This window comes from Meles meles, chromosome 15 (genome assembly GCF_922984935.1).
Source record: "Meles meles chromosome 15, mMelMel3.1 paternal haplotype, whole genome shotgun sequence".
NCBI classification, from domain to species: domain Eukaryota; kingdom Metazoa; phylum Chordata; class Mammalia; order Carnivora; family Mustelidae; genus Meles; species Meles meles.
Window position 1 is genome coordinate 15,729,581 of NC_060080.1, and position 18,431 is coordinate 15,748,011.

The 18,431-nt window shown below is 39.2% G+C and overlaps 1 protein-coding gene across 1 annotated transcript in view; it reads right to left on the reverse strand.

Moving 5' to 3' along the window:
• Nucleotides 1-18,431, reverse strand: part of LDAH (lipid droplet associated hydrolase) — a 109,678-nt gene that overhangs the window by 52,130 nt on the left and 39,117 nt on the right. Inside the window, exon 4 of the mRNA XM_045979864.1 lies at nucleotides 12,711-12,880. Coding sequence (XP_045835820.1) covers nucleotides 12,711-12,880 — 170 coding nt within the window. The remainder of the gene's footprint in view (nucleotides 1-12,710; nucleotides 12,881-18,431) is intronic.

The following is an 18,431-nucleotide window of genomic DNA, read 5'->3' on the forward strand; positions in this document are numbered from 1 at the left end:
TAAATGTATGTTCTTTTAATACAGTTGTACTCATATATTCTGTATATATTTTAACACCCTTTACATTTGATAACTTATGTTCTACAGTGTCTTCTGAGAATATATTTATGATACCTGCACATTCCATACTCAACCTTTTCTTTAGAGTTGGACAGTAGGGTGTTTCCAACTTTTGTTATAACAAATAATATCTTTCATACATGAGTGTTTTCCTATCTTTGAGATTATTTTCTTTATATAGATTCCAAAGAAAAGAATGAGTAGGTTCAAAGGGTTTGGACAATTTTTAGAGGAATTTTTTTTTTTCTTCCTGATAATGCACAGTCATAGTAAAATAGCAGAAACAATGCAGGGTCTCTACCTCTAATAACCCTTACCTCTAACCCGAGAGGTCACCACTATAAGGCACCTGGTATTGATCTGTTCAGACTATCTAAAAGTGTACACAGAAGTATATCACAACACTACATTTTTCTTTTAAATACTGCAATAGAAGCAGCTCATTTTGATTACTATGGAGGTCCATTTATCAAGCATTATTAAATGCTACTATACTCAATAAGCAGACACAACCAAGTACTACCAAATACTAATTTATTAAACACTGTGTCATGCATTGTGCTAGGTACATATTTTTTTTCTTTTTTTTTCCTTTCTTTTCAGTGTAACAGTATTCATTGTTTTTGCACCACACCCAGTGCTCTATGCGATATATGCCCTCCTTAATACCCACCACCTGGCTCGGTACATATTTTTTTGATAGATTTTATAAGCCAGCTCTTCTTCAGTAGGAGCATGGACTTTGGAGCCAAACACACATGGGTTCAAATTCTAGGACAGGAACTTACCAGCTGTCTAACCCTGAGCAAGTAACTTCTGTCTTAGGTCTCAGTTTCCTCATGTGGAAAATGGGAATAGGAGCCCATCTAAGACTTGCTGAGCAGATTCAGTAAGACCTACAAATGACAGCTATAGTGATATAATAATCATCAGAGGGAAATAGTTTACCATTTAAACTTTAATCACTCTAAATATCTATTAGAGAACTGAGTGTCTTACATAAATTTTTACACCCTAATAAATAACAATATAAAAACAGTTCAAATTTTCACTGTTTTCTCACTAAATAAAAATTGAGAGGGTGTGCTGTATTATCCTCTGGTCTAAACATGGAAACTCAAGGGACAAATTAGCTAGGTTTAAAATGACCTACATAAAATCATGATCTGGCCATACTTTTGTTTAAGCGATTTCACATTCAGTTTTAAAAAGCTACTCTGTTGAGTTATGAAAGCAATTTATGGTACATTTCATATGTTAAGTCTCTCTGGATACTACACCAATCTTCAGAATTACATTGATTTTTTACTTTTTCTCCTACTTCCTGAAACTTAGAAACACATGAACTTTTATAATTGGAAAGGAAACTTTTAAACGAAAGAAAGATCTTGCAAACCAGTTGTAAAAAAACATTTTGGGGGCAAAGAGAATCTGAATATGGACTATATTAGATGATATGAAAGAACTACCAATAATTTTGTTAGATGTGATAACGACATGGTAGTTATATAAGAAAAGGTCCTTTTAAAACAATGCACAATGAAGTATTTATGGGTGAAATACCATGAGGGCTACAATTCACCTGGAAGAAAATGAGGGAAAGATAACAAAATATTAGTAGCTACGTTAATCTGGATAATGGGTTCTGGAAATTCACTACACAATTATTTTTATTTTTCTGTTTTAAGTCTTTCATGGTAAAATTTTAAATGATCAATTTAAAAACGAGTCTCTTTTCCCTTTCCATCTGTATCAGCTTAGATAGCTGTATTCATGCTTAGCTGAGATGGGTTGTTACTGAATATACCTTTAAACTGCTTCAACACCTCCCCCAGGCTATGTCTGAATTTTCCATCCTAACAGCAAGCCCTGGGTGATTAGCTCAAGGCCCACATACAGCGGACTGATGACTTCCGTCACCAGGAGAATATTCTCAGAATTTGATACAATGCCACAAACACAGCTACTTCAGTGCCTAGAGACACAATAACATAGACATGGGTTTGCTGGAATGCAGAGGGCCAATGCAAAACACAATATTGAGACTTTGCACACAGAAGAACGGGGCTTAAGTCAGCTTCCACTGACAGACTTCTGCTACCTTGCTACTTAAATCTTGGAACTTAAGGCAGCAAAGAAATGAGAATGACATACATGGGCCCACCCCAGGTGTGACCCTGACAACTCAAGGAAATGAGAAAATACTTCTTGGTAGCATTGTTTCCCTGAACAATCTGGATATCAGCACCTTTACTCAAGAGGGTCAGAGTGAAGGTGCCTGGGTGGCTCAGTGGGTTAAGCCTCTGCCTTCGGCTTGGGTCATGATCTCAGGGTCCTGGGATCGAGCCCCGCTTGGGGCTCTCTGCTCAACGGGAGCCTGCTTCCCCCTACCTTTCTCTCTGCCTGCCTCTCTGCCTACTTGTGATCTCTCTCTGTCAAATAAATAAAGTCTTTAGATGTGGTAATAAAGGAAAAAAAAAAAAGAGGGTCAGAGTGCTTGAGAATCAGATCACAAGCAGAAGGAGCTAGAATATGTGAAACAGACACAAAAACAATGTTCCTTTAGAGAACCTGATTAGCGTTCCTCCTGCTTCCAGGGCGTGATGTGAGAAGACAGAGCTGACAGACCAAGGACAGATTTCATTGTCCACAGCATCTCCATACATCCTGTGCCCCCAGCTTTTGGAAGGCTTAGGTTGGTGGCTCCCCACCAGGAGCACCTGTCAGAACCACCTGGGGCACTTGTGAGAGAGAACACTGATAGCTTGGTCCCAGCCCGAGAAAGTTTCAGATTCAGAAGGTCTGAGTAGGGCCCGATAATTTACATCTCTAACAAGACCCCAAGTAATGCTGATGACGCTTTGAGAAATGCTGGCTTAGCTATCCGAATGAGTGCCTACTGTCCTCTACTACTTCTGCTCACACCGACTCCCAGGCCAGGGAGAGGAGGGGCTAATGTGTGTGCGAGCATATGTAAGGTTTTCTCTGCCTCATGGCCACTTCACTTGCTCTACTTGTCCTTTTAAACACATCTCACTAACTCTCAATACACGGAACCTGCGAGAAGATGGGGGAAATTTTCCGTATCTGACTGGATCATGGATACACCAATACTAAAATGGTTCAATATTTAAATCTGAACAGGGCTCAAAAACACTCAGATGAAATGCATTAGATAAAGTACTAAGGATTAACATGCATGAAGAATGTTTTATTATAAACCCCTGTTTTCACTTTCTTGCAGCTTTCCAAAAAATTAGCCCTTTGTGGTGAAATTTTCCATGCTTGGTTTCAGCCCAAAGGTGATTTTTTTTTTTTTGCTAAGTTTGAGAAAAATATATTAAATAGTTTTTGAGTTATGAAAAGATGAAAAAAGCCCACACAATTTTTCCACTTTGAAAGCAATTTTAGGATTTAAAAAAAATATGCAGATGACTAAAACATGGCTGAAGTCGCAAAGCTGAAACTTTCCATGTGTTCGGCTTTCAGCAAGGTAGTCTCCTGGGTAATTAGAAAAGATAATGTGTGTGCACACACACAAACAGATAAATATATGCATTTAAATAAATGCACAAGTGATTGGCAAAGTTGCATTTCACCATATTCAGTACAAGCCTTCCTCTGAGGAGGGGACTTATTATTTTCTGCCGGGAGCCTTTCACCAAGAAGAGTAGCTATTGACTGCCTGGCACCTGTGGTTTTCATGTAGCAGGGGTCATTGGTGGCTCCCGAGGACACAAGTGAGGCACTCCTGGACACTGTGTCTCCAGAACCATCCACTTTTCATACTCCCACTCCCCTGTGGCCCCCAGCTCAATTCCAGGATTCTGATTCGTTGTCTTCTGAGTTCACTTTCTGCCCTTGGCCCATGCCTCAACACCAAGTCCCTTTATCTTCCTTGCTCTAGAAAACACACACATGTTCTCATTTCTTCGAATTTTCTCTAACTTCCCCTAAGAGCACTGACCTGCTTCCCACTAAAGCCTTCCTTGTGTTATTTGAAGGGCTCAAGTAGTAAAGAAACAGTAGTAGAAATCTTATGTTTGGGTCAAATAAGTTTTGGTGGTTTATTAGAGTAACTTACTCCAACCCATCTACAATCATCACCTCCCCAGCTACTTCACCTGGAAAACAGATAATGGGAAAGTCAGACAACAGAAGGCAGAGTCCTAGTTGTGCCCCTTCGTGGCCAACTGACATACGGGTTAGACATGCAACTCCAGTTACTTCAGTCTCAGTAACTGCAAAATGGAAGAGTCAGCTTGTCACGTGATCTTGTTACGCGTAAACATGTTCTGTAAATTTCAAATGACTGTTGGCTATAATTGTTCATAATGACAATACATTAATTTTAAAAACTGTTTCAGGTTTCCAGACTCAAGAGAAGAACCAAGTACAGGGAACATGTATCAAATGAAGACCAAGTTAAATCACAGAAACGTTTTTGCAAGGATGCAGTCGAAGATTAAGAAAAATTTCATTTTCCTAGTTTTCCTGGGTGCAGATTTAAAAGATAAATAGAAGATGATGTTCCTCCAACCAATGTTTCTGACACCTTTGCAGCAGCTCTCTCTGCATGGGCTGTTCCCCTCGACATATGTCAAATTCTCTTCCACTTATAGAAAAACATGTTCTCTTGACCAGCTTCTTCCTTACATTATCATCTTGTCTCCTCCTCTTCACTGGCCAATTCCTGGAACATAATTCATTTATCATCTAACTGCCTGAGGCCCCCTTCTCCCACTACTTCACTAAAAGTGTTCTCGTCTGGGTCATTAATGCCCTTCTGATTACCAATACCAGAAGCTTTACATTCTCTTTGAACTCATCTCTGTTGAGATATCCTGTTTCAGTTATCTACTGCTAATAATGTACCATGCCCCCAGCTTATGGTTTAAGACCACAGTGATTACTCTTTCTTATTCTGTGGGGTCAGGAATTCAAACAGGACTCAGCTGGACTTCTGCACCATGTGTCATTGGCTGGGGTCCCTCCCTGGGCTGCATTCAGGAGCAGATGGGATAGGCTGAAAGGTCCAAGAAGGTCTCACCCATACCTGGTGCCACATGATCCTCTTCCATGGCCAGCTGGTGGTCTCAGGTAGTTGCCCTTTGTATATGGCAGCTGGCTTCCAAGAGGAAAGGAACAGCAACTCCCAGTCCCCTTAGGCCTGGAATTAACATCACTTCCACTGTATCCCATTGGTGAAAGTCACATGCTCAGCCCATATTCAAAAGAGAAGGGAAAGAGACTTCATCCCTTGAGAGAAGACTGGCAAAGAATCCATGGCCATCTTTAATTCACCACAAATCTACATCTTTCTTGATGTTCTCCTTTCTCTCCTTTTAGCATGTGGTACACTCCAGTCTAGGGTAATGGCTTTCATTCCTTTTTTTACCTTGATTCATAGTAAGATATATACTCTACACTGTAATCTAGGATAATCAATACACCCCATAAAAAGTGAAACAGAAGTTTCATAATATAATCTACTCTAATATTTTCTATTCTATTTTATTATGTATATTTTTAAAAATGCTATTTGGTTGTTTGCGAACATATGCTTCTCTGCTCTGAGGAGGATGACCCTTTGCAGCCTCCTTGATGGCAGACCTGGTCATATAACTTGCTCTGTGTAAAGCTGTGTGAGTGGGACAAATGTCACCTCCGGGCAAAGGTTTTAAAATGCAGTGGGTCATTGATTATTTCCTTTTTATCTTCTGCCATGAGACTGGAGTATGCCAGACAGAAGCTACTCCTTTAAACGGGAAGCTGGAGTAGGAGTGCACAGTGAGAACTACATGGGAGAGCCAACCCTCAGAAGACTTGTATCATGAGCAGTAAATAAATCTTTGTCGTTAAACGCTACTGACACCGTGTTAGTGTAGCACAGCCTACCCTACATTGACTGAGCCACTGGTTGCAACCCACTGTGGTGACTTCAGAATTCAATAAAGGACTAATATAGTCATTACTTTGTAAAATTACTATACCTTCTGCCTCTTTCTCTCCTTTATCCTCCTTTCTATCAAATAGTCATTCTCCCAATATACATCTATGACCTGTTTCTCTTCTCTCTTACTGGTTCCCTTGGCAAATCCCAAATACTATCTTATTTCTCATCTGAACTAATAATAACTTGCTTATCATGTGGCTGTTGGCTTCTTATTCTACACACTCTCTCCAATTCACTCTCCTCTTTGGTGAGAGGTTAAGATATCTGATTCAGGACTATTATCATCACAGGTCCCTCCATGGCTCCTTACTGCTCAGGTTATAGAGTCCACATCCACACTGGGGACAAATTTCTTGTCCCCACTTTTGTCAGCCTAGGTTCTTACATCCCACTGCCCCCTGCATGCACATCAGGCTGCATCCAAACCAGACCACTCACTGCTCTTTTCATGTGGCTGGTGATAAAAACCATTTTTCATACTGTTCCCACTGCTTAGAATATATAACAACCCCCTATCACCAACAACACATCAAACTTCCTAATTATAAATATTTCTAAGTATCGACTCAGTCTTCTCCCACTCAAATACGAGCTCTCCATGAAGTTTTTTCTGATCTACCCAGTTAGGAGCCATCTTTCTTCAAAACTTCAGAGCCTTATGGTAGGTACTTCCACATTTTGTTTTCTGTTTCTTATCAGTTAATCTAGGGGACAGGACTCTGGCAACAGTTACTTTGACATATGAATGAGCTCCTGTTCTTTCCTCTTTCTCCAGGCTGTCTTGTCTGTTGAACACGATGCAGTGATGTCACACGAATGTTTATCACAAACATATCTAACTTTGACTGCAGACATGAAGATTCATTAGAATAGTTTAAGTATACCATGGTCTAAATAATCTCATTGTTTACAGAATATTTGATTTTATTTTTTTCCCTGCTGTAGACAAGATGTACTCCAAAGTCAACATACCCCTTATCTAACATGCTATTTTAAATCTTTCAGTAAAAATTTTCAAGCTTCTCAGCTGTACCTGTGGTTGTGTTTCCAGTCTCTCAGATTTTGTATCTAAAACACCACTGGGGACCCAAAAGAAACAAGCAAACAAAAAAGCTCCAAGCAATAACAAAATCTATGTACTTAATTTCATCAATTTTACTCTTGTTTATGCATTTAAGACCTGTTCATTCTTACTTGAGACAAAATTCTAACATGACTATCTGTCTTCTCTACTAGCAGCAAACTATATTAACAAATTTTAAGTAGGGAAGAGAAGTGGGAACCAAACACTGAGGGAGAAGACATTGAAACTATAAAATAAACAGACAAGAGAAGTAGTTTTTTTTTTTGTTGTTGTTTGTTTGTTTGTTTGTTTTTTAAAGGCACTATCACCTAAGAAATTTCAGGACATAGGCAAAATCTCCTTGATTGTATTTTACTATAGTATAACAAAAGGATGTATAATACTACAGTACATAGTAATATAGTATACTATAGTATTAACAAAATGATGTCCTTGAATCACTAATTCCTCTACATCAATATGCACTGTTGAAGAAGAAAGGTAAGTAAATAATGTATTTTAGACAAATTTTATCCAACTGGATAAAAGAGTCTGGTGCTTAAAAAAGTGAGTTTAAGTAATCTGGAAATTTCATTTACACAGAAGATCATTTTGCCAACCAGACAGACAAAGGAAGCTCTATGTTATTGTGCATTTTTCCCCAAGAAAGGCCAAATGATATAAAAAATCAAGTTTTTGAAGGACCTGCCATCCCTGGAAGGGAATGAAGTGTTTTCATAAAATGCTATATAAATACTTAGAGGAGAATAAAAGTAAAATTATTTGAGATTCTCCTCACAACTCGGTGCAGAGTCCACTTAAGAATCAAGGTCTTTCAACTTCCAACCTTGAACTTTACGCAGGCAATTTACTGGCAAAATCAGATGGCACATGTTTAACACACAGAGGACCAAGGCTGAAGGAAGATTCTACTTGTGGGGATAAGACTACCACTTTTTTGTTCCAGTTACTCCAGCCCCAGCCCCCAGTTGCTAAAGCAGCATTCATGGGGTCTCCTGCTCCTCGAGCTGCACCGTAACGGACCGCATGAAACTCCTTGTGTGTAGTCCAGGAGTACACCGTGCTGTCTGCGGGCTCTGCTATCATCCAAGGTGTGAAAGAGCCACCAAGTATCTTCTTAGACTCTCTTGATACCCATAGCTAATATAAGTGTACCCCACCCCGGATTCAGACAGAGCTGAGGCTGCGTCCTGGCAAGTGACCTTGCTCTCAGTTCCCATCCGTGAAATGAAAGATGGGGCTAGATTGCTTCTAAAGCCCATCTCAGTTCTAAGATCCTATGAGTCTAAAACTGTGTTGTTACAAGTCATGATAGATACTGTTGAACGGTCTTCCAATCACCCATTTTCTCGGGCTTCTTTTAAAATTCTTTATGACTGGACATTACTGTCAAAACAGGAAGAATCTCTATAATTCTACGTACCAAATTTGCTTAAAGAAACAAAAAAGTTCTATGAATAAATAAATAAAAATTTTAAAAAAAGAAACAAAAAAATTCTAATACCAGATTTTTAAAAGAGCCAGTTTTCTTAGTATATTAAAATATAGGTCAGATAATATGTCTAAAGTATGTAATAAGTCTCTTAAAATGATTTTAAGACCAAAGTTTCCTATAATTAGTTATAAAAATATTGTAAAGAACTGAACCAAAATAAAACCAAATAAACCAGCTACTAAACTACACATATGTCTTCAAAATCTTATGGGAGTCAAATATTCCAGTAAAAATAACAGAAGAGATGGAAACACAAGTTTCTTATTATCACACTTCATATGTTATAAAACATAACAGCTAACTTATTTTTGGCAAAATGATTAGGGATTGCAACACTCTGGCTTACACAAACTTACTTGATTGTCAAACGCATCTTAAATGGAGCGTGTCATGCTAACTTCAGGCATGCAGGCACTGTGCCGTCTGAGAGTAGCCCAGAGACACTGAAACTTCAACACTTCAGCGGGGATCACACCACTGATATTAACCGGGCCAGGTGTTTAAAGAGGGGTGGGGGGACTTCAGCAATGCAGTTAATTGAAACCAGACAAAGCTTTTGAATAATAATAATAAAAAAAATCATACAGATGTTCACCCTCCTCCCTGGGTGACCTCTATGGACAATTTATTACAGGCGTTATTTTCTAGAAAACACCCTTTTAAAGAGAACACAGTTTCGTATGTCTCTCTGAAAACTCTATAATCGTGGTATGAGTTATGCCTCCACGAATAGACTACGTTACACTCATGTTTCATTTCCCTTTCCCCTTTTCACCACGGTCCCTGTAAGGGCGAGAACACCTGGAAGGAGAGCGATAATTAGAAAGCTCTAAAGCAAAAGGAGTTATAAGAAGCTGCATTTCCTTAAGATGCACTGTACTTCTTCCCCAACAGATACGTGAGTGCATGCCAAAAAGGAGAGATGGGTTCAAACCAATGTGCTGAACAACTGTTTGCACATAAGCACAAGAGAAACCATGCAGTACATGCAGAATTGATGGGAAGCAAACAGAAAGCAAAAAGACAGATCAGTGATTAAGTTAATAGACTGTGAAGGACTCAGAAATGAGTATTTTCTTCCCTATGTTTATAGAATAGTGTATTTGTCAGGGTTCCCCAGGGAAAAGGAACCAATAGGATATATACGTCTGCATATATATGAAAGGGGATTCATGAAAGGAAGTGGCTCACATGATTACGGAGGGCAAAAAGTCCGACAATACATCATCTGCAAGCTGGGAATCAGGAAAGCCAGTGGTATGTATGATTTAGTCTGAGTTCACAGGCCTCAGAACCGGAGGAGCTGATGGTGTTAAGTCCTAGAGATGAAAGCTAGCAAACCCGGAGCTCCAATGTCAGAGGGCAGGAAAAGATGGATGTCTCGGCTCAAGAAGGGGGGGGGGGGGAGGGGAAGAGGGAGAGAGAGAGAGAAAGAGAGAGAGAGAGAGAAAGAGAGAGAATCCCCATTTCCTGAGTTTTGTTTTATTTGGAACCTCAGTGGATTGGAGGATGTCTGCTCACAATGGTGAGAGCAAATCTTTTCTCAGTCTACTGATTCAAATGCTAGTCTTTTCTGGAAACACCCTCAAAGACACACTGAGAAATGTTTTACCAGCTAACGACTGATAACCAGTCCCTTAGCCTGGCCCAGCTGACACAAAAACTTCACCACCACAAATAGTAATGCTCTTCTCATCTGACCCATGCAAGTATTCTTTTCTTCAAAGTCTTTTTTTTTTTTTTTTAAGTTTTCAAAACACATGCGATAACTAATAACCCCAAATTGTATTTCACATCAGTTTGCTACACTTTACTGGACAGGACCAACTCACCTCTTACACTGAGAAGTAAACTGGGTATTTTAATTTCTATGTATCTGTATGCTTGATCGTGTACTGCCCAAGTAAAATACTAACTGGTAGTGGTGGGGGAGGCAGCTTCTGACATGATTCTCACTTCTCACGCTCATGCTCCTGTGTGTTCTGTTCCTCTGTGGTGGGGGGCTGGACCTGGGGACTTACTTCTAACAGATGGAACAGTGTACAAGTAATGGGATGACTTCTGTAATTAGGGGAGAGTCTGTGACTTCTATCTTGCCAGCAGACTTTCTCTGCTTTTCTACCATACTTCCTCTAACAAGGCCAAGTTAGAAAGACCCACACGTTAAGGAATTGAGGGTGACTTCCACCCAAGGGCCACTAATGGACCAAGGCCCTCAGTCCAACAACCCTCAAGGAACCGAGTCCTGGCAACAACCATGTAAGTGAGCTTAGAAGCACATCCTTGCCAATTCCCGTCTTCAGAGGAGACTACAGTTCTGGAAGACACCGTAACTGCAGTCTTATGAGAGACCCTGAAGCAGAAGACCCAGCTACGCTGTCGCCAGATCCCAGACCCACAAAAACTGTGAGAGGATAAATGTGTATGGTTTTATGCTATTACATTTTGGGGCAATTAATTACACAGCTGTAGATAACTAATATGGTTCTTAACCTAGTGACTGAGCCAGTGATTCCACTGTCGTTTCCACCCTCATAAGAACAGCTAATACCTATTAGGGAACTTCCAAGGCCGAGGCACCATTCTTAATTCTCCCTTGGAGAACATATATTATCATCCCGATTGCACAGGTGAGGAAATGGAAGTACAGAGATACTCAGTAACTTGTCCGAGGTCACAAAGACAAAATACACAGCAAGTATATGAACCCAGGTGTCCTGGCTCCAGAGCCAGGGCTTTTGGCAACTGTGCAGACAGAACCATGGAATGGCAGGGCTGGGAACTGTAAGGTAATCTCATCACATTAGAGGAGACTTTGAAGGCAAAAAAGAGATCAGGAGCCATGCAAAATGCTAAAAACAAAAATAAAGACTCCTTTCCAATTAAGACACCTTTTCTATGGAAAAAGAAAAAGAATAGAAACAATAATACAGTGAATGGAAAACAATCTTGAATTTATTGAAATCACACTTAGAAATGAGAAATACATTTTTTTATACCTAATAAACGAAAATTAACAACCTCCATTCGGTATTAAAAACCACACCCAGGGAGGCTATAGTTATATGTTTCCTAAGGGCAATTACGAGTGAGACCTAGTATGCCAAGCTGGTAGGAGTAGAAGAAAATTTCCAGGGAGCTCTGAAACTCCTCTGAGACTTTCATCTTATGGAATGAGAAAAGTCAAAATCCTAGGACACAGAGATTCCAGGAAGGAATCACTTCCTATCTTGCATTCAGATTACGAAGTTAAATAGCACTCCCTCACACTCCCACACAGTCGTAGTTATCAGACCTATGGGTTAGTGTGTCTTCCACTAGACTTTGGACTCTCTTACTTCAAAGACTACCTTACTCACTGGGATATCCTTAAAACACAGCTCAGGGCCTGACACATGGCCAGTGTTCAATACGTGTTTATTGAATCAAGAAATAATTTATGTTGTGAATCGCATCCATTCAATAGATCCTTTCAATGGTACGTGTTCATGAGAGTATGAGTTTCCATTTTGTTTTGAAGTCTCTTCTAGCTCACTAGCTTTCTTGGGCACTTTAAATAGGTCTTTTTGTCTCCAGTATCTCACATCGTATCTGACATCCAGTGGGACCCAATCATTTGTGAATGAATGAATTGAATGTCTCAAAAATGCTGCCAACCTATAGAATGGAGAAGGATCCAGGCTTATGACTAAATAAAGATTTAGTGTTCTGTAAGGACAGTTGTTTGTTTACTGATGATGCTAAATATTGCAAAATATTTTCTCAATAAAGACAGATTCTTGTCCAGGTCTTTGCTGGTGACTACTCTAAAATATTCCTTTATAAATGACAAGTTATATGCAACTTCAGAATTCCAGATAATCCTAGATTAAATGGCACTCATCTGGAAAATTTCTACCTCCTTCAGTATTATTTTTTGAAACACACGGAAACTGCATGAACATACACTCACATAGGCCCACAGTAATATGGATAAAGATAAAGGTAGCTACAGAATATCCACCTGTCTGTTCTACTTATCAGTTAAACAAGAGACAAAAGAGGGAAGGATAGCCGAGGAGGCTTTGCACAAGGCGTAATCTGGCACCTACAATCACCTCGTGAGGCATACTTACTGGGAGTTCAGGAGCAAGCTTCAGAATCTCCAGGCTAATATGGCAGCCTATGGAATGGCCAATGACCACAAGTTTTGTCTCTTTTGGCACGTGAGTCCTCAGGAAAGCTAGCTTGTGTTCCACTTGACCATGTAGTCCGTAGATGTCGTCGATTTTTTGAGCATTTGAATCTAAAAGCAAAAATGTGAACATATTATCACTCAGTAAGGGAAAGTAATAAATTTACTGGGAAAACGATCTACAAACTAACAACTAACAACAACTAACTAACAACAACAGTAGTCGTTCCCATTTATTTAAAGCCTACAATATCTTAGCTACAGTGTTAAACACTTCGTTTAAATTACATCAGCAAGTCTTTAAAACAGTCCTGGAAAGGAGGTATTATTTTCATTCTATAGATGAAAATCCCAAAGCTCATAGACATTAGGTGACAGACTGACAGTCACACATCTCTGAAGGGAGAATGGTGAGATTCGAACCCAGGTCTCTCTGGCCTCAAAATCCATGAATTTTCAATAGTCCATGAACTATAGTTAGCTTAGGCCACTAGCTCTCAAACTTGATCATGTATCAGAATCCTCTGCAGGATTTTGGAAAGCAGTAACTGCTGGGCCCCACCACCAAACTCCAAGATTCAGTAGGTCTGGGCTGGGGCCCGAGAATTTCTAAGTTTCCAGGAGATGTTGATATTGCTGGTCCCAAGACCACACACTGAGAACCGCTGGTTAGGCTATTTTATATTATTAATAGACAACTAAGAAAACCCATGACACTGCTTCATTATTTTAGATAATCTTTGTTGAAGAACTTAGACTGAAGGGCTTAAGGAGAAATGTAAATTGTTCCTTTTAACCAGCAGTCTTAACCTGAAATATCCTTTCTTCCTTTCATAAATGAACTGTCTTCTGAAATCTTCAAGAGCTAATTAAAACTTTATCTAGCTAATCTCCAAGAAAAATGAATGAGCCTCCCTGTGTGCTTAACCAGTCTTCTCCACTCTTATTAGAGCACTTTATCATACTTGTGTAATTGTCTGTTTATTTCCTCTCGTAGCCTGTGAGCTCCTTGGAGGCAAGGTCCACCTTTTCCTGTGTCCTCTGTGACGAGCACAGTAGATATTAATGTGGAGTGAAAAAATGAACTCACTGGACATTCTCTGAGGATGCTGCCAGCTCTGGTATTCTATAAATACGGGAAATTTCAATAGGTTTTCCCTATGCACTTGTAATATTTCATATTATCACAAGGTAGTAAATTGCTTATTAAAGTTTGAAATACTGGAATACTAAAATTCTTGCCACAATGTCACTCATTTGAAAGATACCCAGAACCCATTGCGAAGGACTGCTCTTCAGTTTTATCTGTGCATGCTCTTTCCACATCCTTCGGTGCTCAGCTCCCCTTGTTAATCTGGCTAACTCCTCTTCATCCTTCAAACTCCCAACGGCTGTTATCTCCTCTGAGAAGCCATTTTATGATTCAGTGGGCGAGTAGTAAAGTAGCCTTCCTTTCAGCTCCCCTAATACCCCATGTTTATCTTGCCACACTACTCCTAATTCATTCCTACTTTACAATTTATGTCTTGCTTATCTCTGTCCCTCAGTGCCTGGCATACAGTTATGGAAGACCTTTTACTGAGTCAATGAGACTTAGTTCTTTTTTTTCCCATGGTATTACTGATCTCTCGGGTAAGATGTGCTCTGTACTAATCCTTCCTAGGTCAGCCTAGAATCCATTCTTCCTTTAACAAAGAATTTCAGCATAAAACAGAATGGGGAAGAGAGAGGATCTGGAAGTCTGACTTTGGTAGGGCTCCTGATAGCTCCAAATACAAATGTTCATTGAATATAAGAAGACATACAAATGGCTAACAGACACATGAAAAAATGTTCAATATCATTAGCCATCAGGGAAACTTAAATCAAAACCACACCAAGATACCACCTCACACCTGTTAGAATGGCAAAAACTGACAAGGCAAGAAACAACAAATGTTAAAGAAGTTGTAGAGGAAGGGGAACACTCTTACACTGTTGGTGGGAATGCAAGTTGGTGCAGCCACTTTGGAAAACAGCATGGAGGTTCCTCAAAAAGTTAAAACTAGAGCTATGCTATGACCCAGGAATTGCACTACTAGGTATTTACCCCAAAGATACAGATGTAGTGAAAAGAAGGGCTACATGCACCCCAGTGTTCACAGCAGCAATGTCCACAATAGCTAAACTGTGGAAAGAGCTGAGATGTTCTTCAGCAGACGAATGGATAAAGAAGACATGGTCCATATATGCAGTGGAATATTACTCAGCCATCAGAAAGGATGAATACCGAACATTTGCATCAACGTGGATGGAGGTGGAGAAGGTTATACTAAGTGAAATAAGTCAAGCAGAGAAAGGCAATTATCATATGGTTTCACTTATTTGTGGAATATATGGAATAGCATGGAGGACATTAGAAGGAAGGGAAAAGTGAAGGGGGGGGAATCAGAGGGGGAGACAAACCATGAAAGACTATGGACTCTGGGAAACAAACTGAGAGATTTAAAGGGGAGGTGGGTGGGGGGATTGGTTAGCCCAATGATGGGTATTATGGAGAGCACATATTGCATGGAGCACTGGGTGTTATATGCAAACAATAAATTATGGAACACTACATCAAAAACTAATGATGGGGGCATCTGGGTGGCTCAGTGGGTTAAGCCTCTGCCTTTGGCTCAGGTCATGATTTCAGGGTCGTGGGATCGAGCCCCGCATTGGGCTCTCTGCTAAGCGGGGAGCCTGCTTCTCCCTCTCTCTCTGCCCACTTGTGATATCTCTCTGTCAAATAAATAAAATCTTGAAAAAAAACCAAACTAATGATGTACTGTATGGTGACTAACATAACATAATAAAAAATTAAAAAAAAATATTACACTTGAGTACTTTATGCTCCCCTCTCAGTTTATCTGCTCTGATCACTCCACCTAGAAGGGATCATATTATTCCCAGATACCCCAAAACAAATATCTATAGTATCTGCAAACCATATTCCTTATTTTTCAAAATAATGTTTGAAAATGTCAAAGTCTTCCTTTCACTGGGACAGCATGGTGTAGTAACATCCTGGGTATTGGAGACAAGATAAATCTGGGTCTAAATCCCAGCTGAGTACTGTATTAACTTGGTGGCTAGAGCAAATCTTTTAACCTGGCTTCAGCATCCTCTTATCTATAACAGAGAAAATAATTCCACCCTCCTAAGAGTGTAAGCATAATACTTTAAAATCACATAACACAAGTGTCTGGCATAAATTATGAGAGAAATGAAAGTTATGGCTGCTATCATTTCAATTTCTGTCATTTAAGTCCTCCCTCGAATACATACCAAGACCATTTCCTTGGATAGTGCAAGGAAAAAGAAAATGAGCTAAACGTAGTAAACATTTTAAAACTTCCCTGACACCAGAAATAAAGTTCTAAAAGATTATATTTCAGATCAACTTTAATGAACACGGTAATTCAAAAGATTAATCAAATGAATATTTCAGAAGTAAATCTGGCTTTACCTCTGGGAACTGCTTAGTAACTTTCCAAGATAAAGAAATTACTTACTAGCATCTGCTGTTGTAATGAGGTTAGAGTAGAAGAAGGCACATTCTAGTATCACACACTCTAGGATATAATATACTGTGAAATCACATACTGTGGAAAAAAATGCTTGAAATCATTAACTTACTTTCCATAAAATACAGTAAAAAAATATTCAGTTGTACCCAAATCAGAAGAATTTAATCAGAAGAGTAATATGGAAATCACTTGAGCCATTCTTGCCATTGAAAAATATACTTCAAGTTACAATCGACTAAGTATGTTTGAAACATAATATTTATCAAGATATGGTCTTAAATATGATATTGACAATTCCCTTTTAGAACCTGACCCTATTTGGGGCACCTGAGCATCTTAGTTGGTTAAGTGTCTGCCTTTGGGTTGGGTCCTGGGATAGAGCCCCAAGTCGGGCTCCCTGCTCAGTGGGGAGCCTGCTTCTCCCTCCCTCTTCCTCCATAGCTCCCCCCCCTGCTTGTGCTCTTACTCTCTCTCTCTCTCAAAGAAAAAAAAAAAAAAAAGAAAGAGAGAAAAGAAAAGAAAAAAGAAAAGGAACCTGATCTATTTCTCAGATCCAGTTCTATGGAATTTACTTTATAGCTTACTTATTGATTCTAGAGTTTATTTCAAAAGGTACATATAATCTGTTCCTACTTATTTCATAGAGGAATTAAGTAATACTAGTATTCCACATTTACTCTTCATCTAGTTCAAACTGATTGATCTAGTTATTAACATTTGGTCAATTTTGGATCAAAATATTATGCATCGCTTACAGCTTCGGGACACAGGTATCTGATAACTATTATTTTGTTCTATTCACATCAACTAAATTGACCACTCTGACAGAAAGCCATGACTAAATGGCTGGAGGTGACTTGGAAAATACAGTTATAAATACAATGTATACTCCCCTTATCTTCAAGGAGTTCACAATCTAATAAGAGCCAACAAATAGATAAAAACACAATTATAAAACTTTGAAATAAGTAGATCTCGAGCATTTCCTTGAGAAAAGAACAAACTTTTATTGCAACAAACTTTTATTATTCACAAGTGAAAGGTAATGCCCCTTTGGATTCATGAAAACTACTGTGACATTCTCCAAACGAACCAAGATAAATATCTAGAAAATATTCTTTACTAATGCACATTGCTACAAAAGTGTAACTTTACATACTTGGATGCAATCAGATGGCCTAAATTTAACAATACACACACATATATGTATGTCTAGGTACATACTGAATACAAATGCTTAAGTTTTACTATATACTATCACATAAGCAGGATTTATTTACAAGTCATCTGTGACCATAGAACTAACAAAATTGGAGATTAGTGTACATGAGCCTTCTGCTAGGACTGAGTCTGCAGACAGTAACTCTCCAAATCTCATACCAGAATTTCTCAACTGGTGAACTCTCCCATCCGGCCCCCATCATTACTCCAAAGCTGTATCTTAATAATAACTTGATTATTATTAACAACCTACATGTGGAGATTAAAAGGCTAAAAATAGCACTTCACGTTTTATTTATTTATTTTTAATATTTTATTTATTTGACAGAGAGAAGTCACAACTAGGCAGAGAGGCAGGCAGAGAGAGAGGAGGAAGCAGGCTCCCTGCTAAGCAGAGAGCCTGATGCGGGGCTCGATCCCAGAACCCTGGGATCATGACCTGAGCTGAAGGCAGAGGCTTTAACCCACTGAGCCACCCAGGCGCCCGCACTTCACATTTTAAAAAATGCTTTAAGGAAGATATATATATGGTTTACTCTTTAGGTAAAGCTTTAAAAATACAGAAAAATATCATGCTGTTCATCACATACATGTCACTAATAATATAAAAAGAGAAATGAAATTTACCCTAAATTTTTGACGGTAAAACTGAAGGTAGGACCTAAAAAATGGAATTTTATCAGAGTGCCCATTGGGTTAACCAGTAAGTTAAGCACCTGACTTGACTTCAGCTCAGGTCATGACCTCAGGGTTGTGGGATCGAGCCCCTTGTTGGGCTCCTTGCTGGGCATGGAGCCTGCTTAAGATTCTCTCTCTCCTTTTGCCCTTTCCCCCCAATCTCTAAAAAAAAAAATAACAAAAATAAATGTATTATGGAATTTGATGTACTGGAC